Source organism: Littorina saxatilis, linkage group LG17, assembly GCF_037325665.1.
Source record: "Littorina saxatilis isolate snail1 linkage group LG17, US_GU_Lsax_2.0, whole genome shotgun sequence".
NCBI classification, from domain to species: Eukaryota; Metazoa; Mollusca; class Gastropoda; order Littorinimorpha; family Littorinidae; genus Littorina; species Littorina saxatilis.
Window position 1 is genome coordinate 63,451,619 of NC_090261.1, and position 13,982 is coordinate 63,465,600.

General features: G+C 45.0%; 1 protein-coding gene across 8 annotated transcripts; it reads left to right on the forward strand.

Moving 5' to 3' along the window:
• Positions 1–428: 428 nt before the first annotated feature.
• On the forward strand, positions 429–13,387 carry LOC138952091 (zinc finger protein 143-like). Of its 8 annotated transcripts, none has more exons than XM_070323686.1 (11): positions 445–548; positions 2,396–2,983; positions 3,835–4,180; positions 5,132–5,285; positions 5,873–6,048; positions 6,260–6,349; positions 7,400–7,666; positions 8,412–8,537; positions 10,605–12,007; positions 12,059–12,905; positions 13,249–13,387. In XM_070323686.1, the coding sequence occupies exons 2-9, from the start codon at positions 2,756–2,758 to the stop codon at positions 11,027–11,029; spliced, it is 1,812 nt and encodes a 603-aa protein (XP_070179787.1). In that variant the 5' UTR covers positions 445–548; positions 2,396–2,755; the 3' UTR covers positions 11,030–12,007; positions 12,059–12,905; positions 13,249–13,387. The 8 variants fall into 8 exon arrangements, with proteins under 8 accessions (XP_070179784.1, XP_070179787.1, XP_070179789.1 ...); XM_070323688.1 differs by having other exon boundaries at positions 10,605–11,948; XM_070323687.1 differs by having other exon boundaries at positions 10,605–11,918; positions 12,008–12,905.
• Positions 13,388–13,982: the final 595 nt, after the last annotated feature.

Below are 13,982 nucleotides of genomic sequence, written 5' to 3' on the forward strand. Positions count from 1 at the left end.
ATCGGCAATGTTCGGAAAATTAACAGTTTATGAAATAGGACTTTATATTTGTCGTATTTATTAAGAGTAATTTTTATACAACATTACAAGAGGTTTGATTGTTGGCTTTAGCAACAGTTTACCTTGTTTGTGTTTATATTACCAAAATTAAATTCCGCAAACAGTCGGCTTTTTCCACACTTTGATGAAACAGTTTTTCATTGGTCTGTTTTGTGAACATTCTTAAACACGTTTATTCAACTAAGAAATGTTGTATTAAACGTAAAATGATTCATGTAGCAGTGTTTTCAATTCAGTGTCATGTGTTGTAACAAAGCAAACTCTTTAACTAGGTTTTGGAAGTGGCTGATATTGTGTTCTCTGATTTGGAACCATCGGAAAATTTTCTGTGGTCAACCAATGAAAAAGCTCGTCTCAACAGGCCTTCTTGAGTGTGCAGTGGAAGCCCGTTGCTAATAATAGACTGATCGGGTTCACCTTTCAGGGTTCCAAACATCAACAGAACGCACTGGGTACAGTCAATGTTACTACACATGTTCCTTGTTCATGTAAGCTCTCCTGGTGATTGGATTTTTAAAAACCTTTTTACAGCAGGTCCTGGGATAATGTCCTGCGTTTTATATTAGTAAAACAGGTGCAAAAGCAAGTGCGCGAGGGTTTTGTATTTTCATTAGAGAGATCGAAGTGCTCTCGCTAACAGATTCAGACATGCACTGCAGTATTCGTCTTCTATGTCACCCATTCAAGCAAAGAGGGGCATTTTCTGTGCTCTAAAGCGCAGACTGGCCAATACCCGTTACATCTGGATTGTAGTGACACGAAGTTGTTTCAGTCTGCTTTGTGTGTGTGAGGGGAGGGATTGAATCGTTGCATTAATTTGCACATAACTTGTCAATCATGTTTTGAGATGGGGGGGGGGGGGGGGGGGGGGGGGGAGGGGGGGGGGGAGAGAGATGATAATGTAGACTGCTTTTGTAGGTCCTTTTGGATGGCACTGTCACACATGGTATGAGAATGGTAGTTTTCTTCTGTATTCGTGGGCTCCAATAAAGTCCGCATACACCCATGTTACTGTCGTTTTACCCCAGCCATTTAGGCGGTCATACTCAATTTTGTGGGAATGCATGTAGGGTACTTTCGTGCCTCTGTTGCTCGAAAAACTATGAGATAGGTGGCAAGATCTTTTCTGTGCGTATTCGACCTTTTGCTTGCGTGTACATTAATGCTCAGGCAAATTGTTTAACTGTAGGGTTTACATCATAGGCAATGTACAACCCCAGTCTATAAGAAAAGGAGTAGCTTTTAAAAAATATATATCGCTGTCGTCATCTGAAAACATTACACAACATGCCCACACACATTCCAGCGCACAAAATAACTTACCAACATGATGGCTGCTGCTTTTCATTGTAAAAGTCCAGGATGTATCACGATAATGCAAATGCAGCTGAATATCACTTTTCCAGATTGCTTCCGTTCAGTGGAGTGAATTTATGTGCCAGTGTCATTTATTGTATCACCATCCTTTCCGTCAGTGTGGTTCATTGTATCACCATCCTTTCCGTCAGTGTGGTTCATTGTATCACCATCCTTTCCGTCAGTGGTTCATTGTATCACCATCCTTTCCGTCAGTGTGGTTCATTGTATCACCATCCTTTCCGTCAGTGTAGTTCATTGTATCACCATCCTTTCCGTCAGTGTGGTTCATTGTATCACCATCCTTTCCGTCAGTGTGGTTCATTGTATCACCATCCTTTCCAGGGCCGGATCTGGGGGGGGGGGGGTTCCTGGGTTCCGGACCCCCCCCCCCCCCCCCCTGGCCATCCAATGTACCTCTCAGAGAAAAAAAAAAGTGGACTTTTTAAGCTCTTCCCCCAACTCCCTCAGTTTATTTGGTCTTCTAAAACTATTTCAAATTATGAACAACATCAAGTCGACAACGGCCTGCCCTCCCCGTTATAAGTCCATCATCATAGTAATATTCAAAGTAAAGAGTCCTGTCAGACTTATTTACTAGGCATATATGTCTTTGGGATTATTCCACTGAACCACTATGGTAAATGAATATATGAAGTATTTTGTTACTGTTGAAAATGTGTAATTTTGATTCCCAATTGCAAGGAAAGACCAAAAAATGACCTCACAAATGCAAAATTTTCTCGGCTTATGGGAGGCTTTGCCCCCCAGACCCCCCAGCGGGGCGTTGCCCCTGCACCCCACCGGGGCCTGGGCGGCCCCTGGACCCCTGCCTTCAGTTGGAAACCCCCCCCCCTCAAACGAACTTGGTCCGGCCCTGCTTTCCGTCAGTGTGGTTCATTGTATCACCATCCTTTCCGTCAGTGTGGTTCATTGTATCACCATCCTTTCTGTCTGATAACAAATTTGCTGATTCCAGGTCTGACGGAAAGCTGAGAGAGTTCCCTGGAGAGCTGAGAGAGTTCCCTGGAGATGTGACGTGGTGCTACATGTACTCCCGTCACTGATGTCAGCAACAGATGTACTCCCATCACTGCTGTCAGCGTGAGATAAAAGAGAATTGGGATGTACTGTGTGGTGCCACATGTACTCCCATCACTGATGTCAACTTGAGATGTACTCCCATCACTGATGTCAACGCGAGATGTACTCTCATCAATGATGTCAGCGTGAAATAAAAAGAGAATTGTGAAATACTGTGTGGTGCTACACGTACTTCCATAATTGTTGTCAGCATGAGATGTACTGCCATCACTGACCTGGTCAGACGACTGTGGCCATGAACGACGTGTTGACGCTTGGAGTGGGATTAGAGGAAGACGGACAAGGGAGCAAACTGCAGCTACACATGCCAGCTGGGAGTGAAACGTCAGGGGAAGAGAACCAAGACCTGGACACAGCATCAGAGGTGATGTCCAACAGCCCTGGTAGTGAGACAGCCAAAAGTGTGTGTGTGAGCGGTGGTGCTTTCAGCGAGACAGGTGCTGCCACCACTCGCATTATGCAGGTAAGGGTACTGCTCTGTACTCAGGGCGTTGTCATTGTTGTGGTCAAAAACTGCTCCCATGATTGTCACACTTCTTCCTCTGGTCAAGGCTCAAGATATTATATTCGCAATTTGTTTTTCGCTTTCAGAAAAGGTTGGACAATCATACTTGATTTGATAAAAGAAAAACCCCACTTCAGAATTAACATTGCCTATTGACCTTATCATTATCAGGGTGCGTAACACAACCCCAGGACCCCAGGCCTGATTGTCCTTGAAACTCCTCACTAGCACTGGATTGCCTGAATGATAGGGAGAGACGCACTCTTAACAATAACACAGACAACAGTACTCAGTAAACAAGAGCTATGCAGAACGGTCTCCTGGCACCCAGAGAATAATTGAAATGAGAAAGCAGCTTTCTTCCTCTAGTTAATAGCTGTTGCATGATGTGTAAGGCAACATGGGACTCCCCCAGTACCAGTACTGACACCGCCCTGATATGGCCCTTCGTGGTCGGCTGGGCGTTAAGCAAACAAACAAACCAGTACTGACAATGATTAGCACAAAGCTGCAGGATATGATATTGACTATTGTTAGAATTAGGGCTGTAGTGATGATTGTTGTACAGTGTGCAAGGCACAGTAAGAGTGTTGTTAGAACTGTAGTGATGGTTGTTGTGTATTCAGGGCAGTAAGAACACCCCGGTACTGGTACTGACGACAACGTCACATCGCCACACAGTAAGAGTGTTGTTTGTAGTGATGGTTGTGGTGTTTTCAGGGCAATATGAACTGGTACTGACCACCACGTCACAGCGCGGCACAGTAAGAGTGTTGTTAGAACTGTAGTAAAGGTTGTGGTGTTTTCAGGGCAGTATGAACACCTCAGTACTGGTACTGACGACCACGTCACAGCGCGGCACGGTGCAGGCGAGCGTCCTGCTTGACCCCTCGTCCAGCGCGGGCCCCTGGTCCTCCCTCCAGCTGTCCAGTCTGCACTCCCTGGCCCAGGCCAACCTCATCTCGGACACACAGCAACAGATCGCCAAGCAGCTCTCGGCCCACCACGATCAGGGGGAGGGGGGCAAGCAGCTCTCCCCCCATCACCAGGAGGGGGAGGGGGCAAAGAAGGGGGAGGGGAGCAAGAAAGAGAAGCGAACGGGGCTCAGACTTCGCTCGGCACAGAAAAACTCGTCCAAGATCCGATTTACTAATGGTTAGTGCTGAGAGTGACAGACTCTTGTTAGAAAAGGACATGAAAGAAGAGTGTTAACTGTTATTAGTATCATGTATGTGTGGGTGTGCATGAGTGAGTGTGTCTGTATGTATGTCACACGCTTTCCTTCTTTGCCACTACTAAAGCAAACGTGTGCAAGATTGTATGTTACACGCTTTGGAGCATGGCAAGAACGGATTCAAACTCGAAATCGTGCCTCCAAAGCCCCAAAATGCACACACGACTTTTATTTCTCCTGCCGTTATCGTTTCTTCTGTTTACAAATTCTTAAACGCTGAGAATACTGAAAACGGCATCCCAGACGACAGTACTGTTTCCATACGTGAATTTAGCTGCCCTTGGAAAGTGGCTCACTCAGTTAGTCTGAAACTAAAAGGACAGAGTTCTGAACATAGATGACAAAGATCCCGAAAAGAACAAACACAATGGCAGCTCCTGTGTTTAGGTTTGTCAAGCTTGAGTACGCAAAACGTGTTTGTTCTCTCCTCTGTTGAAGCTGTGAGACATAAATGCTATTCCGACTTGGTCGTGTGACAGAGTTTTCTTCCACACTCGATTAGCTGATGTCTAACTCAGCCTCACGGCTTCGTTAGACAATCAACGTAATCTCGTGTGGAAGAAAACATCTGTCACACGACCAAGTCTGAATAGCAGGTAATGTGTATGTGAGCTTGGGTGTGTGGCAGTTGCATGTTTTAAAAAGCCTTTAGCTGTAATAGTTTTCTGGTGTGATGCTAAAGTGGAGTTGTTTAATTGGCTCTTACGTGTGGAAGAATATGAATTCTTTGTGTGTGTACAAGTTATAGCAATCCATGTTTCGTGTTTGCACATTTGTAGCAATAACAAGACAATTAGTGACTGGCAATATACGAGTGTGAGGTTGACACAGGTGGAAATAATGTGAGAATGACACAGTGACTGTGTGTGCAGATCTGCGTGGTCAGCCCAGTCCAGGCCACAAGAAACAGATCGCAATCTTCGAGCCGCCTCCCAGCGAGCCAAAGACCTTTGTGTGCGACTACAAGGGCTGTGGGCGAAAGTTTGCCTGGCTCGCTCACTTCAAGTATCACAAGCTTACTCACACGTAGGTTTTCAGCTCTTTGTCACACGTATGTTTTAAAATGTCCTCTTTGTGTGTGTGTGAATTGCAGGCATATGGCTTTTGCTTGTGAGAGGGGCAACTGTGTCCATGGTTTACAAATGCGTTTTCAATATATCCCATGTTTAGGTACAACTGTTGCCACAAGTGTGATTTGTTCAACAAGCGCTTTCAATGTGTCCCATGTTTTAGGTACAACTGTTGCTACAAGTGTGATTTGTTCAACAAGCGCTTTCAATGTGTCCCATGTAACGTTTTAGGTACAACTGTTGCTACAAGTGTGATTTGTTCAACAAGCGCTTTCAATGTGTCCCATGTAACGTTTTAGGTACAACTGTTGCTACAAGTGTGATTTGTTCAACAAGCGTTTTCAATGTATCCCATGTTTTAGGTACAACTGTTGCTACAAGTGTGATTTGTTCAACAAGCGCTTTCAATGTGTCCCATGTTTTAGGTACAACTGTTGCTACAAGTGTGATTTGTTCAACAAGCGCTTTCAATGTGTCCCATGTTTTAGGAGTGACCATAGCTACAAGTGAGATTTGTGTCTTTTCAATGTTTCCATGTTGCAGGAACGACCGTCGCTACAAGTGTGAATCGTGCGGCAAACGTTTCCTGACGGGTCAACGACTACAGGTGCACATGAGGACGCACACAGGGGAGCGACCTTTCCTCTGTCCAGCCGAGGACTGTGGCAAATCCTTCACGACCGCCGGCAATCTGAAAAACCACAGTCGTGTACACACAGGTCAGTGAGAAATGTCACGTTCTGTCTGCATGGCTGAAGAGGATGTTGGACTGTGTGCGAGTGCGAGTCATGCTGTGATAACCAGGATAATAATGTAGTATATATGTGCGTGTGTTTGTGTGTGTGTGCTGATGTATTAGGAAACTCGTCACTGTTAGAAAGTGACAACTTGAGTTCAGCTTTGATGACATTGTATTTGTTGTGTCTTCAGGGGAGCGTCCCTTTGTGTGTGAGGTGGATGGGTGTGGACGTCGCTTTGCCGAGTACTCCAGTCTCCACAAACACAGCATGACGCACTCGGGTGAGTTGGAGTCTACACACATTATCCTAAAAAACAAACAAGTCTCGTGAAGCGATATAAAAACATTTAGTCAATCTGTCGGCATGAAACTAAAAGATCAACATCATAATCAGTCTTCGCCGAGACTACATTTTGATAGTCTCGACTAACCATACCCGAAGACAGAGACTGGTCACGCTTGCAAACCGTAGTACTTACTTGACCTATTTTCTTCAATTCTGAGCACATTTTTAGAGCAAACATGACAATATCTATATAGTGAAATTCGGTTTTAATGAAAACTTTAATGAACAAACTAATTAACTAATTTTAAGGCTTCCGAGCTGAAATGCAATCGCATAGTCCGGACGTCGTAAAAGATTGCTTGACTAAAATTTCAATCAATTTGCTTAAAGAAATGAAGGTGTGACAGTGCTGCCTCAACTTTCACAAAAAGCCGGATGTGACGTCATCAAAGACATTTATCGAAAAAGTGAAAAATACCTCTGGGGATATCATACCCAGGAACTCTCATGTGAAGTTTCATGAAGATCGGTCAAATAGTTTTCTCTGAATCGCTCTACACATACACACACACACACTCATACACCACACCCTCGTCTCGATTCCCCGTCTATGTTAAAGCATTTAGTCAAAACTTGACTAAATGTAAAAAGAATTAGAATAAAAACAAGTGACCAACCAACTAATCCAATTTCTGGTCCCTTGTCATTGGAAACAAACTTTAGTTTCATTTCTATTGTGTACCGATTTCAGGCCACAATCTGCTGAGCTGTGAGCGAATGAACCAACTAAGGGGGGGGGCTTACCGTCCTCACAGGTAGCTAGGGGAGGCTTACCGTCCTCACAGGTAGCTAACCTATTCCAGACATGCATGTGATGATATGCTGAAACCAAATTTGTCTCCTCATTTCTTTGTACTGGTTTTAGGCACGAAGCTGTTCACTTGTGAACATTGCGGGAAGGGGTTGTTATAGTTGTTTACTGGTTTCAGGCACGAAGCCGTTCACTTGTGAACAAGGGGTTGTTATAGCTGTTTACTGGTTTCAGGCACGAAGCCGTTCACTTGTGAACATTGCGGGAAGGGCTTCTCCCAGAGCAGCAGTCGGCGTGCGCACATGAACCGTCATCAGCTGGAGGATGCTGGGAAAGGGGTTGTTACGGCAACACTCCCCCATGAAACTTTGCCTGCGGATAATGATGGTGTGGTTGCCATGGACAACGGTGACTTGACGGAAGACGTGGCGGTGAAGGCAGAGCCGGCCTGTGACCTGCTGGTGCTGTGTAACTCGCACCATGACACTGTGCAATTCCAAGGTCTGTGCAACGTCACTTGGGGGGGGGGTGATGAAGTGTGGCCGTTGTACAGGGGCGATTAATAAGTTATTATTAGGCCAAAAAAAAAAAATTGTCTGTTTAGGGTAACATGACCAAAAAAAGTAGGGTCGGTAGGTAGGTAAAGTTTTTTTTTTTTTTTTGTTTTTTTTTTTTTTGTTGTAAATTATGCTATGTTGGCTGAACATTCACTTCTTATATTTGATGAATACATGTTTCAAAACTAACGTATAAATGAAACAGAGAGAAAGGGAGAGAAAGAAACGCCAAATGTCTCTTTTTAGCATTTTTACCTCTTTTTTTTTTTCTTTTTTTTTTGAAATCAAAAAAAAGTTTTTGGGTCGGCGCCAAATCGATAGGGTCGGTCGGGTTACCCTAAACAGACAATTTTATTTTTTTGGCCTTATTATGATTATGGGGTATGGGGCGGAAAGTGTGGTTTTAAAATGTGATCCATATATTGTCATGTGTATGTTTTGGGTGTTTGTGCTCTTATGGCTGTTGAGTTTTAGAGGAGAATCCAAGATGTAAGAGGTGGGTGTATGTGAGTGTGTGGTCCGTGGTACAACACATGTTATTCATCATGTGTCTTTTTCCACAAGTTATACTCAAGGGTATGGATTTGGTGCATCGCTTTTTCCACGTTATACTCCAGGGTATGGCTTTGGTGCATGGCTTTAGGAATTTTAGAGCCGCTTGTAGATCATGATTTTGTTTTCTTTGGCAGATCTGCAAAACGCTGAGTCAGTGGTTTTCCCCCAGGGGCTGACTGACCACATCGTCACGGTAACCACGCAGCCTGCAGAGGGAGAGGCGGAGAGGCTGGAGATGACGCACGACATACTGGGGACAGGTCAGACTTCTTGCTTTTTCTCACCATCTTCATTCTAACAACCACACATGTTGGTATGGTCACCATAGATCTTTTTCACACTTCGATACTGTTAATTCAGCTTTTTTGTTAGCACTGTTGGAGCCTGTACGTATGTCAGTGTTACACAAGTCAAGTTTACCGGGCAGAGAGTTTCAAGCTCAAGTTGTGGACACGTGATCACAGCTACAGTAAGTTGGTTGTGAAATTGTACGAGGCAAGTATGGGTACAGCAGTCCCTCTCATGAACGGACACCCTTGGGCCATAGCAAAACTGTCCATACATAGCAGGTGTCGGGACACGGGAGGAGTGACCACACCACCTCCTCCCCCATACACTCACAGAGACACACAAACAACAGGATTGAATCTATGCTAATCACTTCTTGTGGCTACCAAACAATAACAATAAACTCCTAATACTTCTTTGAACGTTCTGTAAAAATGATTTGTATGAAAAGTGTTGAAAAGAAGAGATAAAATAAATCCTCAAGGCAGTGAACACACTCACCATGCACTGACATAGGAAAGCAGCCACACAAACACAGCACAGAGGAGCGTGTGCAGATGCTTTGCAAGAATAAGCTTGAAAACCAGTTTGAATAAATAGCAGCAGATAGAGCTGCATGTCATAATCATGTAATTTATTTTCTTCTTGTCTGGCTTTATTAACTGCATGCAGATCATGTGGCATGGTAGTGACTTTGCACTCTTCAGTTGGAAATACACTGTACAAAACACAGCTCCCACTCTCCCTCACTAATGCCTACCCCAAGCCGTGACAACTGATGCTTGGAAATTGTGTGGAAGAGTACACCTCTCTATTTCTCTCCAATGCTCTTCCTGCTGACATGCAGTGACACCAGACACCCCACAGAGTTTATCCAGCTACCCCTCCCCCCCCCCCCCCCATCTCTCTCTCACTTCCTCTAGCCATGTACTGTTTGGGGCTGTGGCCAGAGAGGCCAGCTGCACTGTTCACTCAGAGCAAAACCAGTTGACTGTGTCGTAACTTTTGACAAAGCAAGACAACTGAAGGGTTCACAGATTAGGCAACCGACTCACTGGTCAAGGCTGAGGGGAAACAAGAGTATCTTGTCAATGAAAGAGGTTACACACAGACACACGATGCTGAGAATTGTGGCCGGTTTTTCACTCTCTTTCGCTCAGGACCTTCATCGACTGTGGTTTCTGTTGTTTACGTCCAACAGACAAGAATAAAGAGCATAGTGCAGTTTTATGTTGGCATCTTCGCATGTACTCCACTCCTGACCAAAACTACACCCCTCCTGATGGGTACACGTGCACTCAAGTTGTCAGTGACTGTCATCACGCCATTGCGGCTGTGATCTTTGTACCAAGAGCCGGACTGCTCTGTTATCGATTTTGTTGTGGTGAAAATTTGAGATGGTAATATAATAATAATAAAGTGTATTTATATTGCGCCTATCCCTTACAAAAAACAAAAATATTTGGCTCTAAGCGCATTACAACATGTGTAGGGACTTGGTACAATCAAGTCTGACAAATACAATAACACAATATACAGTCGGTCTCTTAGGTAAAGCTGGGAAAAGCAGCTTCGACATTTGAGCACTGCTACTTGAAGATCCTCTAACAATGCATACTGCTTTACAATATGCATTTATGTATTGATATAGTTTAAGAACATCAAGTTAATAGGAATTAGAAAAGGTTCTTATAATAAAACTATCTAGCGAACGACGAAGAAGAAGAAGAATAAAACCATCAATGTCGATGGTCTGTCCGTACATTGGAGGTATGACCTGCTGTTGGGACCGAAAATGAGTGTCCGCGTCCACGTTTTGCAGGTGTCCGTTTAACTTTAAGGGGGGGCAAATATGGAAGGAAAAAACTCCGTGCCGAGCAAATGTGTCCGTACATGTCAGGTGTCCGCTCACGCCGGGGGCGGTACATTGCAGGGACTGCTGTAGTGTACATCTCTGTGACTCTGATGTGTTGTTATTTATTGCTTTTGGGGGTGGGATGTTTCTGTGGTGCTGACTGTGATGGAACGGCGTGTTTCAGAAGTGCTGGTGGAGGACCAGTTGTCTGACGGGCGTGTAGGCGGCAGTGTGGTGGTGCTGTCCCAGCCGTCACACATGGACTCTCTACACTCACCCCTCTCCCACTCCTCCCTGTCCCACTCCCCCCTCCCCTCCCTCTCCCACCCCTACCACCAGGTGGCCACCCAAGGGGAGGGCACTGTGGAGTTTGACGACCACAGCCCCCTTCTCCATCACCTGCAGCAAGAGGAGATAACCCCGTCCCAGCACCACGTCCTGGCTTACCCGCCCCTGGACCCCTCGCAGCACACTCATGACTCGCAGAGCGTTGCCGTGGAGATAGAGGTGGGCGTGTCCTCCTCCTCCTCCCACCCCCGGGCAGGTGGCAGCATTCACATGGACCCAATGATGGAGTGTGACGACGACTTTGACACGCACACGTCATGACACGACACACGCTGATGTCATGACACAACACACTGGACAGGCACACGTCATGACACGACACTGGACACGCACACCTCATGACACAACACACTGGACAGGCACAAGTCATGACACTGGACAGGCACACATCATGACACGACACACTGGACAGGCACACGTCATGACACGACACGACACACTGGACACGCACACATCATGACACAACACACTGGACACGCACACCTCATGACATGACACACTGGACAGGCACACATGACACAACACACTGGACATGCACACCTCATGACACGACACACTGGACAGACACACATCATGACACGACACACTGGACACGCACACGTCATGACACGACACACTGGACAGGCACCCATCATAACACGACACACTGGACACACACACCTCATGACACGACACACTGGACAGGCACACTTCATGACACGACACACTGGACACGTCATGACACGACACACTGGACAGGCACACATCATAACACGACACACTGGACACGCACACCTCATGACACGACACACTGGACAGGCACACGTCATGACACTGGATAGGCACACATCATAACACGACACACTGGACAGGCACACATCATGACACGACACGACACACTGGACAGGCACACATCATGACACAACACCCTGACAGGCACACATCATGACACGACACACTGGACAGGCACACATCATGACACAACACCCTGACAGGCACACATCATGACATGACACACTGGACAGGCACATGTCATGACATGACACACTGGACTGGCACACGTAATGACACAACACACTGGACTGGCACACGTATGACACAACACACATGACAGGCACACGTCATGACACGACACACTGGACAGGCACACATGACACGACACACTGGACAGGCACACATCATGACACGACACACTGGACAGGCACAAGTCATGACACAACACACTGGACTGGCACACGCATGACACGACACACTGGACAGGCACACGTCATGACACGACACACTGGACAGGCACACATCATGACACGACAGGCACACGTCATGCCACGACACACCGGACAGGCACATGTCATGACATGACACACTGGACTGGCACACGTCATGACACGAAACGCTGGACAGGCACACGTTATGACATGAAACACTGGATAGACACACGTCATGACACGACACACTGGATAGACATGTCATGACACAACACACTAGACATACACACGTCATGACACGACACACTGGACATACACACGCCATGGCACAATGGACAGGCACCAGCATAAACCCCAGTGCAACCGTTTCTCTGGAAGAAAAGGTACATCTTGAGGATGTGTTTACCTTGTGATTTAATTGGAAATGTGTCTACATGTGTTGTGTGTGTTTGTGCATGCACATGTATTTGATTGATGTGTTTCACTGAATACAAAACAAAACAGTTTCTAGAGCAGAGGTTTATGCATGCAGTAATATTCTTTCATTTTTTGCAGTCATGATAGCGAGTAATAATATTTTCTGGTAAAATACGCTCCATTTGTTGTGGAACTTGAAGTGCATTATACTGTTAGTAAGCGGCAGTGTGCATGTTTTACCCGTGTAATTAACTTGCAATGTGACACACTGATAGAGGTTACCAGTGACTGTAGATCTGTGAGAGCCAATGACAATGTTCAGACACAAGCATCTTTTACCTGTGTAAGCAACCCACACTGATAGATGTCACCTGTGACTGTGAGAGCCAATGCCAATGTTCAGACATGGCGGTGCTGTGTTGTATGTGTTCATTATGCTTTACATTTGTGTTAAACAGTAAATAGCTTTATGTTCACACTCCCACAGACAGAGCAGTTTTTTTGGTTTTTTGTCATTGTTGCCAGGGAAATGTTAGGCCAAAAAAAAAAAATTGTCTGTTTAGGGTAACATGACCAAAAAAAGTAGGGTCGGTAGGTAGGTAGGGGTTTTTTTTGTTTGTTTTTTGTTTGTTTTTTGTAAATGCTATGTTGGCTGAACATTCACTTCTTATATTTGATGAATACATGTTTCAAAACTAACGTATAAATAAAACAGAGAGAAAGGGAGAGAAAGAAACGCCAAATGTCTCTTTTTAGCATTTTTACCTCTTTTTTTTCCTTTTTTTTTTTGGAAATCAAAAAAAAGTTTTTGGGTCGGCGCCAAATCGATAGGGTCGGTCGGGTTACCCTAAACAGACAAATTTTTTTTTTTGGCCTTAGATGATTGAAGATTGCTTTATTTCACTTTGGTGTCATGGAATCTGCAATTCCAATGCCATGTGATTTAAATTGTACAAAGTTACAGTGAAAGTGAGTAAAGTGTATTGTGTTGGTATTCTACATTGCCAGCGGTTATTCCTGGAAAGTGGTTCCCCTCTAGTGTGGCGAGAATGTTACTGTCTATGTTGTGGGGATGTTACTATTGTTAGAGTCTGTTACTCGGACAGCCAGGACTTCTCTGTGATACCGCCTTGTGAAAGGTTGTGAGTGTGACTTACTTCACTTTAGTGAGCAATGGCAGAGAGAGAAAGAGAGTAATAGTTACAGAGAGAGCGAGAAATAGTGAGAGACAGAGACTGTGACAGAGAGAGAGAGAGATAGAGACTGTGACAGAGAGAGAGAGAGACTGTGACAGAGTTAGTGAAAGAGTTAGTGAGAGAGAGACTTTGACAGAGAAAGAGAGAGTAATAGTTACAGAGAGAGAGAGTAATAATTACAGAGAGAGTGAGAGACAGAGACTGTGACAGAGAGAGAGACTGTGACAAAGAGAGCGAGTTAGTGAGAGACTTTGACAGAGAAAGAGAGTTAGTTTCTTTTATTTTCTTTATTTGGTGTTTAACATCGTTTTCAACCACGAAGGTTATATCGCGACGGGGAAAGGGGGGAGATGGGATAGAGCCACTTGTCAATTGTTTCTTGTTCACAAAAGCACTAATCAAAAATTTGCTCCAGGG